The following is a 12,532-nucleotide window of genomic DNA, read 5'->3' on the forward strand; positions in this document are numbered from 1 at the left end:
TTTAAGTGTAAGCCAAGACCCTTTCTTTCTGTTTCTGTAGACTTGGATGGAAACTTTTGGACTTGATGGGAAAATTAACTCTCTCTCAATCTAAACACCAGTGAATGTAGACTTTTCTTTTCTTCTGAGTGCTTTTTCCTATCGAATTCAAAGTACCAACTATTCAATTTTCCCTATTTTCTAAGCCTTCATAGAACAACTATTTACTAAAACTCAACCAACCTATAACATCATCCATCTCCTTTATTAGTTATTTCTTTATAATATGCTCTCAGAATTGTCATCTACTGCTGAAGAAATCTTTACTGGAATTGAAGGGAAACAGTTAAATCAGATTTACAACATGATAAACTATGAGGTTGTCATTTTTATATAGATCTTTTACAGAATAAATGTAGTCTAACTGGGCTCTAATGAAATATGTAAGCTTTTCTAATAATTTCTATTAAAATGAAAAGCTATATTCTCTTAGAATTTTTTTTTGAGACAGGTTCTCGCTCTGTCACCCAGACTGGAGTACAGTGGCGTGATCACAGCTCACTGCAGCCTTGTCCTCCCTGGGCTCAGGTGATCCTCCTTCCTCAGTCTGAGTAGCTGGGATTACAGGTGTGCACCACCACGCCTGGCCCAAATTTTTAAATTTTTTTTTTTTGTAGAGACGAGTCTTCGTTACCCAGGTTGATCTCAAAACTTGTGGCCTCAAGCGATCTTTCCGCCTCTGACCAGTTTACTGAGCTATTTAGATGTCCTAACTACTAGGAATTATATACCTTTAAATAAAGTGAGGAAAAAGAACAGCACTATTCAAATGGTGTATTCTTTTTACTCTCAGCCACCAGTCAGGGCCCTTTTCTCCCACTGCCTAGAATTCCTGTGTCCTGCACTAGAAGCGTCTACGGGCCCTGCTCTCTGCTCTTTTGAGTATTTAACATGCTTTATGGAACTGGGGTGCAGCTCAGTGACTGTGATTCTTTGGTTCAAACACTTAATTGGTGCTTCATCCTTGATTTTTTCTGTATGTTAAACTAGTTAGCAAATACTCAAGGTCTACTATGTGCTTTAAACGATACTAACATTTCCGTTTAGAAGGTTCTGTGCATTACAGAATATCTGTAACGGAGACAGTCCTTTTCCCCTTTCTCAATCTTCACATGTATTGATTCCTTCAGATTTCAACAGAAATAACCAATAAATGTGGCAGACATTCTCACAACACCCTAAGTCATTATGACGGTCATTTATTTACCCTTTTACAATGCTTCTGTTACTTTATAAAGAACACTATTTAGAAAGACAAATTTACATAGTTAATTCTTTAGTTTTCAAATGTCTCTTCACCAGACGATTTAATTTTCCTCTTATGTGACTTGACCATTAGCATTCCACAAAGAATTTATACTGGAACTCGTTTATGTTGATGGTGAATATCTGTAACCATCCTAAATTTACTGCATTAATATTTTACTTTCTAATCACTTTTAGGCTTTAATTTGAAGGTTTCATCTTTCCAGTACTGATATTTTAAAAAGTTTTGATGTCTCAAAAATTACCTAGACATAACATAAAGGGGAACACACCTAATAATCCACAGCTTTTGATGTTGGGAACAGAGGAACCTGCATCACAGACTTCCAGCAGTTCTTGGCTCCTATAAACGGCCTTTCTTGAGGGATTACTGACTTCAGCTGCTTAGTTAAATCTACACATCCTCAGAAGAAAACTCTTCTTAAAAGTAAATGTCCTCTACCATGTCTTTACGTAGCCAAAGCTATCTACGTCAATTTCATTCTTTCAGCGTCGTGGAGGTTCCTTATAAATACCTGTATGTCAAGTTTTGACTTTAAAAAGCATCTAAGTTATAAATATTAAATGGCTTTCAGTGAAAAGACAGAGGTATTAAACATCAGTAATTTCAATATACTAGGATGCTTTTCTCATTCCTTAGAGCTTTGGAGAGATGTACAGATATGAACTCACCTTTCTATTAAAAACAAAAGTGGTGCTACCAGAAAAATGTTTGGAGTTTGGAAGTGAATTTTATGATAGCTACATAGAGGAATTAAGAGCTCCTACAGAGTTCCTTTGCGACGTTTGCTTTACACAGTTACTTTTACGCTGCTTATAATCGGCAGAATTTAACGGGTAATGGTGTTAAAAAGTTACAATGGCTACACAGGAATTAAAGAGACCCTGTAGCATACCTTTGCACACTGTGCTTCATAGGGTAACACTTCTTAGAATTAAAGGGCCAATTCTTCATAATGGCACTGAAAGTATATATAAATTTACAAGAGACATAAAAGTTGTAGCTAGGCAAATTTAAAAGGTTAGCATGTTACTTAACTCATTTTTGAATGAGAAGTGACTTTTAATTTGTAGACAAAAATTCTGACTTACACATGAAGAGAAGCAAGAACATGAGACAGGATAGAGCAAAAAAGAAAAAAAAATCAGCTGAAAATTTAACAACTGTCAACTCTGTAATGGCTGCAAAAGTTAATGAATGTTGGGAACATGTGGTCCATGATAAGTGGAGAAGAGAATGGAGGCGGTTGAAAGGGGGAAAATTTGGGTCTGGTCAAAGAAAATAATACAAGGACTGTAATTTTGTATTTCTAAAGAAGACATCAGAATTATAAAATGGAACTCAAAATTAATACTTTATAATAGAGAAAAAGTACTACTGCTTATATGTAGGTTTTAAGAAATCAGCATCATGTATAAACACCATACACATTTTGCTATAAAGTTCAATACTCGATAATGCCCTTTACCACACAATGTCCTTTACCATGCAAACTATATAAAGGAAAATTCTAACTGCATGAATGAGTTTTAAGTATCTGAATGTGTTGCAGAACAAAATGGAATAAAAATTAAACACTTACTATCAACTTGACTGTAAGAAGAAGTGACTGTGTCAAGGTGGGCAAAGAGAAAATAAGAACAGGGAATACCCAACAGTTATTTCATACAAAAAGTAGACACATCATCAAGTATTTCTTTTGTATACATTACTTAGTATTCACGACTTCTATGAAATCTTTAAAGAGTAGTAACGTGACATGTAAACTTTTAAGTAGTAAAGTCTTGGACTTTAAAAGGTGTTTTTCACATCCAATGTAACTTACTTTAAAACAAATTATTTCAGAAGATTATCTAAGTGTCACAAACAAGCAACACATATATACTGCAATTTTATTTCAATCGCACAAACGAAGTTAGCATGTAGGAAATTGAAGTGAAACAAATTTAAACGAAATAGTTACGGTAAAAATAGAAAACTGAAAATTCTAAGAAGGAAGTACACCTAAAAAGCATGAGAATTCAACATTCATTAGTGTTTCATCTTCAGTTTTGATTGACACTTGATGCTTGCAAATTTTTAAACAAACTTTTAAATCATGATGACTATTCCGAAGAGATTTCAGCACCAGCACTAAGATTTGTACATTCAGTTTGTTTGCAATTGACTTGTGAGCCATTTACATAGTGGATAGTACAGATTTGTCACAGGTCAGATCACAGTGTTGAGGAAAGCAGTACCTTCCTGTCATGAGAAAGGATCCCCTAAACTGTACTCAGCTTAAGACATCCAATGTACAAGAGCACAAAAACCATCATAATAATGTGGTTCCAGGAACATAGTTTTGATAAGGTAAAGAACTTAGGCTTCTGTTTCCCACTGTAATTACTGAAATCTCTAATAATGACACAACTGTCATGTATGTGACAGCAAATGTATATAATAATTCATTCAGACTTCTTGGAAAGAACACAATTAGCAATCTGGGATGATGGAAAATATAGTGTGATTCAACACTGGTTTTTTTTTTTCTTTTGTCATTTTACACAGACATCATGTTAATATTAGACCAAGGCACAAAACGTTTAGTGCATAAACCCAGTTTCTTTTAAGATTTAGCATTTTATTTTAGTCTCTTATCTTAGTTTGGACCACTTGTACCCAGTACTCTACCTACTATAGACTATTTAACTTACCCAACAAAATCAAAAGAGGTTTCTGACCAGATTTATAGGGGACATAACTGATTATATTATCAAAGTGTTTGCATAACCAAAAGTACAATAATAAAGATGAAAATGCCTCCTATTTCTTTTAGAAAATACGTCATAAGCTTGCTGCATCTTTGATGTTTTTACTACTACTGCATGACAATGAATATGATAGAAAAAAGAAATGTATACTTGAATTATGATAGCTCATCCATCACAGTTTAATCTAAAAGTGAAATTTCTACAGAAATAGGAACTATTTTAATAAAGAAAAAAAAAACCTTCATCCAAACTTCTTTGTAGTGGTAAATGCTGCAAATTTGCAGCATTTAGAAAACTACACTATCAACAAGCTCTGCTTTATGGACAGAGATGTACAAAATCTAGAAAGCGGATGAAAGTGAAGTATTTCAAAATTTTAGTAAAATTTCTGATAATCAGAGTTCAAAGCAAATATGGCACATAACCACTCAAGCATAAATCAAGATGGAGAGCCTGGAGAGTTTGATTTCTTAAATTTTCCAAAAAGCTATCATTGCAACATACAGGATTTCTCCCTTATTTTAACCTTGCCAGTTTCAAAGGAAAGAAAAGTGGCTTCAATATAGACAGCATGTGCGCGAGGGCACACACACACAGGGTGGCAGGCAGAGAGTCTAATTCCTTCTTCCCACCACCCTCAAGTCTCACTTTACTTATTAAAAGAAAACTGCAGAACTCCTTGTTGGTTTTCCTTTACCTAATGATTTCTGTGACCTTAATTGCTGCCATCATTGTTATTTCTTGCATTTCAACATAACAAAATTCAAAAGCAGCTTCATTCAGGAGCATGTATCTAAACACCTGTGTAACAGCAGGGGACCTAGGTAGTAATAACTGCCAAATTCAGTGATCAAACTTTTGAGTTCCACAGTAAGATATTATGTGAAGCTCTGAATCATGTTTCAGACCATTGAAATTACTGGTTAAAATACAAATAGCTGAAGACATGATGTAAAAGATTAAGTACTTGGTTTTGTAACATATTTACCAATTAAAGTCACAAAATATTCCTCATTATTATTCATGCAGGTAACTGAGAAAAAGACAGTGCAGAAATCAAGTTCAAATAAAAAATTATTCCTCCCCTTCCTCCCACTCCCCTATACTCTACAAAATGTTTTCCCTGGGACTAGGCCTTGAAAAGGCCACTACATATTAGTGTGACATGCATTACTGTCTGCAATTAAAAAAGCTAACTTTGTGGTGATTGTAATTACATTATAAAAATGTCCACATGCATAAATCTAAAAAAGGTTGAAAACCTACAGTAAATCTACAATATAGTGTTTACATTTGACCACTGGTTTGTGTTATGTAGAAGTCATAGATTTGGTAAAGCATTGTAACAATTTAGGAAGGCATCTAAATCTTTAAATTCTGGACAAATTTTATGTTTTAATCTATAAAATTGCATGAAGGCTAACTTGAGAGACTTCCTATCATTCTAAAATTCCTCAAGCTGAAGATATCATTTTTCGGACACTTTCTTATAAATATTACCCTTTGAAAGCACTTACAATTCCATTTGTTCCACTTATTATGATCTTAACTTACATAGGCCTGATCTCAATTATTCATGGAATATCAAACATGATAGGAAGAACAAACCTGAGAGAAACATTACAATACAATAGCAAACTTGCTCAATTCTTTACCAGCACTCTCTGCAAAAAAACTTCCTAAGCCTTTCTCCTCTTTATTTTAGCAATGTATTGTGGAAAATGTGCAATTTTATCTTGACATGAAAATATTTCAATGCACGGTGATTTTGCCTGATGGGTTTTAGTATTTTCTGCATAACTGTTACAGGAACTCTTATATGATTCTCTTCCATTCTGTTGTAAAGGCCAGAAAAAAGCAGCAAACGGAGAGGGAAAAGAGCTTATCGCCAGAGTCATAATGTTTGAAGGCTTTCAGAGTAGGTTGGATTTTCCCTCCTTCTGTTTGTCTCCATTTTCTTCTTACAGCTCATAAAATGTAGGGGTTTGCTGTTGTGAACAGTTGTTGTTTGTAGGATTTTTTTTCCTTCAGATTAAAGTCCTATCTCTCCTTAGTCTGTTCCTCTATGCAGTATTTGACTTGCTCAGTTCCTGCCTGATTGCTGGATGGAAAAGAACAAGTATTGAAAATAAATAGAATGGTAAAGTAAGATAAATGAGTGGCTCATTCTTAAGAAACTTTAAGGATTGTGCTCAAACTCACAGTAATAAAAAAATTAACTTTGCATCTTTCATTGCACACATCTTTAATACTAGAAAGATACTAATTTCTATATATTTTCTCCTTTTGTATACAAAATGAAAACACTGAGTATGTGGGCTCAAAAAGAAGAGGGCACTGGGACAGGTGAGCAGGGGTAACCTAGAGAAAGATCTGTTCATGTGAATTTCCATCTAAGACAAGACAACATCTGAATTGAGGGATTTTGTTTAATCCCTATTTACAAAAATAATTTCCATTATATGAAGGAGAAACCTCCTCCCCAAAACCCTAATCCTAAAAGGGAAGGACTATGGAAGTCATTGCCCTCAAGTAATCAACTGGGCATTTCCTTATTTGCATTTTCTTAAAAATGGTGAATCTTAAACATTGTTTATAGGAATAGGAATAGTAAATTTGTCCAGATACTTACCATCAATGAGCTCTTCTTTTAGCTTTGTTAACTCCTTTCTCATTTCATCTAAAATGTCCTAAAATATTAGAGAAAAATATCAGAAATACAGAAAAAAAATACTGCTAAAAAGATTCTTACTCATATAAAATTTTAAGAATGTCATGAAGTATGATGTGTAGCTTTTTTTTGTTTCCAGAGCCACAATTCTATTTCTTGGAAGACTAGCCTTGGTAAATTTTGTTTTAATATTCTTCCCTTCCCAATCCTGGCTTATTCTAGCCTAGCAATATGTGAAATAGAATGCTTCCTAAAATTAAAATAATTACTCTGTCATCCAGTGAAAGGTATGATTCAGATAGTTTCTAGAAATGATAACAGTTGTGCTTTCAATCTAGTCCTCTGGGAACAATCTCAGAGGTGATGCAAAGGAAGTTTAGAGGATGAAGATATCACAATAAACTGGACAATCGGCTCTTGGCAAATCTGTTCTTTTGTTTGAAGTATGGAGATTTCTTAGGAATCACCATAGCTGCCAAACCATATTTCAAGGAGTCTAGGATTTCCCTGAAGGGACCTCAGAGATTGCCCTAATGGGTAGGCAGGAAGGTGGGCGAGGCCCTGGTTGACCCATGCTGTCCAATACGGCAGGCACCAGCCATATGCAGCTGCTGAAATGAGGCTAATCTGAAATGAGATGTGCTGTAAGTGTAAAGCACACATCAGAGTTCTCAGATTTAATATGATGAAAACAATGTAAAATAACTCGTTAGTAATTTATAAAAACTGACTACATATTAAAACATACTTTAAATACATTATTAAGTTTCTAAATTAATGTTGTCCTTTTGTTTTGTATTTTTAAAATGCGGCTACTAGAAAAAATTTAAAATATATACATAGCCCACATTATACTTCTATTAACTGTGGTGCTCTGGGCCCTCCTTCAAGAACTGCAGATTTGGCCGGGTGCGGTGGCTCACGCCTGTAATCCCAGCACTTTGGGAGGCTGAGGCAGACGGATCACTTGAGGCTGGGAAATTTGAGACCAGCCTGGCCAACATGGTGAAACCCCGTCTCTACAAAAACTACAAAAGTTAGCCGGGCGTGGTAGTGCACACCTGTAATCCCAGCTACTTGGGAGGCTGAGGCAGGAGAATCGCTTGAACCTGGGAGGCAGAGGCTGCAGTGAGCCAAGATCGCACCACTGCACTTCAGCCTGGGTGGTAGAGTGAGACTCTGTCTCAAAAACAAAAAACAAACAAAAAACCCCCCTGCAGATTCAAGATTGGAGGTCCTATGACAAAGTGACACAATTTTAGTGGGTGAAAAGTAACAGCTGTCCTTTGGAAGGATTAGTTTTGAATTGTGTGACTTTAACACTGAATACCCCGGGAAAAATTAAATTGCTCTGTTAAAGTTTACCTTTTGAAAAGCTTCTCATGTTTAAAATAAAACTATCAATTAAAGTCTTCATTTTAACAATGGAAAAGACTGAGACACAGAAGTTATTAAATAAACTCACAGATATCCTGATCCAAATTACTCTTTACATCTCATCCCCCAAATCAAATCTATTCCTCTGTTATCCTCCAATTCTTCAGAAAACCAAGAATTGACCATGTTTTGAAGTGTGTGGAAGTGCTCTATTTTAAAATATTTTTCAAGAAAGCCACATTCAATACAGAGCAAAACAAGGGCTTGATTTTCAATGACCACATGTTCCCCTTTAAGATCATATAACTGAATTTAACTTTTCAAATAGCTTTGCAGTATGAAAATTCAGTTTATCTAAAAAATGTATTTCATCTCTTCTGTGAATAAGGTATTTTAAATCACAATCCTATCACTTACTACTTCTTCCTGAGTACACAAGTATTAAATATAATGCATATGTACCCAAATGTGGACAGTATCTTTTTTTATATAAAATTGAGATAACTGTACACATCTGTTTTGTTACCTAACACAGGCAAGTATTCACAATTTACTATTAAGCATACTAAATTATGATCCCTTGAAGCCTACAGAGCCTCTATTCTACCCACTATAGCTTTGTATACTTCCACAATATTTTCTTTGAATAAATTCCTGGAATTCATATCACTGAGTTCAAGGTAAGACATTTATTTTTCAGGCTTTTGATTTTGTCTTTCCAAAAGAAAGCCGACGTATAGAAGAGTGCCTATTTCCTCGCACTCTTGCCAAAATCAGATTTGTTGCGTTCGATTTTGCCAATACAGTAACTGAAAAGCAAAAGCCCCATTGTTTTCTTTACAACTGCATACCATGCACTTACATTTAAACCTTATGCTGTTATCACTGAACCACAGCCCCACCCTCCACTACCTCTGGAATTTCATGCAAACTCAATGAACTGGAAGTGTAGATTTGAAAAAATACAGTACTACTAATGCCACTGTTTAATTTGTATAGCAATAGCTCTATGGTTTTTCTAAGTACATTCAGGATCCATGTCAAAGATATGCATATAAGATATTTTTTTAAAAGAAACAAGTACAAATAAAGCTGCCACTGAGCGCCCACCTGCTTCAGCCTGTCATAGTCAAGTCCTTCCGTCTGGACTCCATTGGCACTGGGCTGTGATAAGGGTGTGGATTTTGGTCTGCATAAATGAAATTTCCAGGACAGGTAAACAACATTCTTAACACTTAATAAGTTCATAAATAATTGCAAATTTGCCAACCCAACACCAGATTTAAATACATTTCTTTAAAATAGCCATTTTGTTAAAAATTATCAAAACTGTAGGGCTGATTAGGACATAAAACAAAATTTTTTCACTTTTCTCAGTATTTCTTATTTATAAAAGAACTAGAAAAAGGTGACAAGGTGGTAAGACTTCTTCAGAAAAGAGTAGACGATGGTATTCTTTGGGCATGAGGTAACCAGATAACGTGGCATGTTGACCAAGACAGTGATGAAGAGGCCAGCTGGAACATCTGAGGCTCAAATAACACAATCTTGTTTTGTCTTTCTTTTGAACTTTTACATTATCTACTTAAATACCTGGGCAAACCAGTGAAAGGAGAAACATAAAGACTTGAATGTTTTGCACTAACATAAATCAGCTTACAAAGTTGATGCCTTGGATTGCAGGAAGAAAACATTTTTAGTGAGCATGATTTGCTTTATACATATTATTCCATTTCAAGCATCAAAATAAAAAATGTTTTAAAAATGTTTATTAGATTAGACTATGTGACTATTTCCTTGTGAAAATTTTATGGAGACGTCATTTGAATGTTGTGTTTCAGGCTAACTACTTCCACACATTTATTTTATTAAATAAAAAGGAAATGCCAAACAGAAGCAGATTGTCAATTATTATTGCACTTTCAAAAGTTTAGTTTCTATTATAATTCTTAATAAGTCAATGATTAGGTATATTTTAAACAAGTTTCAGCACCAAATAAACCAGTCATGGTGCCCTCTCCAATTGTGGCAATAAAAGAATCCTCAGCGGAAAACCTAGAGTTTTAATTGGGCACGCCTCTGGGTTCTGGTTTAGTCTAGTACGAGCCACGAATAAATGCAACTTAAAACCATCAGGCAAATCATATATTCCCAATTTTGCAGAGTACCAACGTTAGCAATCTGAAGCAAGACCCAAAAGGTGTAATAAATTTTTCCAAGTTATAATTTTATAACTCTTATAAGACATAAAATACTTCAAACCCATAGGCATGGTTCCTGAAGATTAAACACTGAGTTAACCTTTTTGTTGTTGTTGTTGTTGCTGCTGTTTATGAGATGCAGTCTTGCTCTGTCTCCCAGGCTGGAGTGCAGTGGTGTGATCTCGGCTCACTGCAGCCTCTGCCTCCTGGGTTCAAGTGATTCTCCTGCCTCAGCCTCCGGAGTAGCTGGGATTACAGGTACGCCACAAGGACTGGCTAATTTTTTTTTGTATTTTGAGTAGACACGGGGTTTCACCATGTTGGCCAGGCTGGTCTCGAACTCCTGACTTCATAATTTGTCTGCTTCAGCCTCCCAAATTGCTGGGTGTAGGTGTGAGCCACCATGCCCGGCCTGTTAATCTGCTTTACTATCAAAATGTATTACTGCTTAAAAGACTGTTAGGAAGCAAGTCATCCAATTTTACCTTATTAGGTATCTGCTTATATGAGTGGGGGAAATAATAACTTTCAGAAAACTTCATTCAATACGCACTGAGCTAGGCACTGTAGGGAATAAGATTTATATGAAATATTTCCTTTCCTCTTGTGAGGCTACACCTTCTTACTTTGCTAGGGAAGACTACTAAATTCCAAGGTCACTTAAGATTTACTGAGATCCATAAAATGCAAGTCATGGTGCCCTATGCAGAGCCACGTCTGGCAAACAGTCTTACAGTTTAGGACACCATCATTTCATATACTCACTCATGCTACCTATTCCTGTTCTCTAGAATTAAACTATAATTCATACTCTGCTTTTCTTTTACATTTCTCATTTAAGTGGTCCATTTAGCTAGTTATTTTCTCAAGTTATATAATGAATACCTCTGAAATTCACATGAACAACTACAGTCTGCTATTTAATTGGGCAAGTATGTTACGAATATATCCATATTTACTAGGCAATGTAAAATATTATTGTCATGTAATAAAAACAATTGTGGAGACATGCAAATTTTTAAAAATTTAATTCATGCTAACATGCAATCCATCACCACCACCACCATGATAATTAACTAAAGGGGGGAACTTTTCATACTGAAGGAAAGATGTAATCACCACTTTTTTTCTTAACTTTTACCAAAAAAGTTTATCAGTAACATTATCCCAGGGGGTACTATGTGTGAAAGCGGCAAGATAACTGAGCAGATTTACTACATTAAAAAAATATATATATTTTTGAACACAAGGTCTCATTTCATCACGCAGGCTGCAGTGCAGTGGCATGATCTCAGCTCACTGCAGCCTTGACCTCCTGGGCTCAAGCCTTCTTCCCACCTCAGCCTCCCACAGGCACATGCAACCATGCCCAGCTAATTTTTGTATGTTTTATAGAGACAGGGTTTAACCACATTGCCTAGGCTAGTGTCAAGCTCCTGGACTCAAGTGATCCTCCTGCCTAGGCCTCCCAAAGAGCTGGGATTATAGGCATGAGCTATGGTACCCAGCCTTAAAAATTTCATTGTTAAATGCTATTTTTCTATGTACTAGCAAATTTTCTAAAGAAATCTTTTGGCCAAAACAAACCACCTCAAAAAAAAAAAAAAAAAAAAAAAAAAAACTAAAACTAAAATACGAAAAAACCACTGCTCAAGTTGCATTCCTGCCTGGGCCAGACAGAGTGAGACTCTCTCTCTCAAACAAAAAAAAAAAAAAAAAAAAAAAAAGGCAGAAAAAACTATTTCACTAGTGGAATATAAACATTTTGTGAAGATTTAACTGGCTGACAAAATTAACTTGTTAAGTAGTTCGATCATTAATAGCATAAAAATAATTTTAGCAAGTAAGAATTTGGCCAGAGTCTGCTTACTGAACTGCCAACTCACTGTGATACACATCCACTATGAACAGCATTTAATTCATATTCCCAGTGGACCTGATGTATATTAAAAAAAAAAAAAAAAGATGTATAAAATAACATAAATATATTTCAGTTATTTCTAACCTATGGGTTTTCATCATAATTGATCACAAAATGAGGGTTTCTCAGGTTTTTATTTTACTTTTTTTTTTTTTTTTTTAAGAGAGGGTCTCATTTTGTCACCCAGGCTAGGGTGCAGTGGTGTGATCATGCCTCACTGCAGCCTCTTAACTCCTATGCACAAGATATCTTCCTGTCTTAGCCTCCTGAGTAGCTGGGACTATAGGCACAAGCCACCAGGCC

At 35.3% G+C, this 12,532-nt stretch overlaps 1 protein-coding gene across 1 annotated transcript in view; it reads right to left on the reverse strand.

Moving 5' to 3' along the window:
• Nucleotides 1–2,999: 2,999 nt before the first annotated feature.
• ENAH (enabled homolog (Drosophila)) overlaps nt 3,000–12,532 on the reverse strand; it is a 154,970-nt gene continuing 145,437 nt past the window's right edge. The window contains exons 13-15 of the mRNA XM_011997949.1: nt 9,218–9,296; nt 6,692–6,749; nt 3,000–6,160 (exon numbers count right to left, since the gene is read on the reverse strand). Of these exons, the coding sequence (XP_011853339.1) occupies nt 6,123–6,160; nt 6,692–6,749; nt 9,218–9,296 (175 nt within the window). The 3' untranslated portion in view covers nt 3,000–6,122. The remainder of the gene's footprint in view (nt 6,161–6,691; nt 6,750–9,217; nt 9,297–12,532) is intronic.

Source organism: Mandrillus leucophaeus, unplaced genomic scaffold (genome assembly GCF_000951045.1).
Source record: "Mandrillus leucophaeus isolate KB7577 unplaced genomic scaffold, Mleu.le_1.0 Scaffold550, whole genome shotgun sequence".
In the NCBI taxonomy this organism is placed as follows: domain Eukaryota; kingdom Metazoa; phylum Chordata; class Mammalia; order Primates; family Cercopithecidae; genus Mandrillus; species Mandrillus leucophaeus.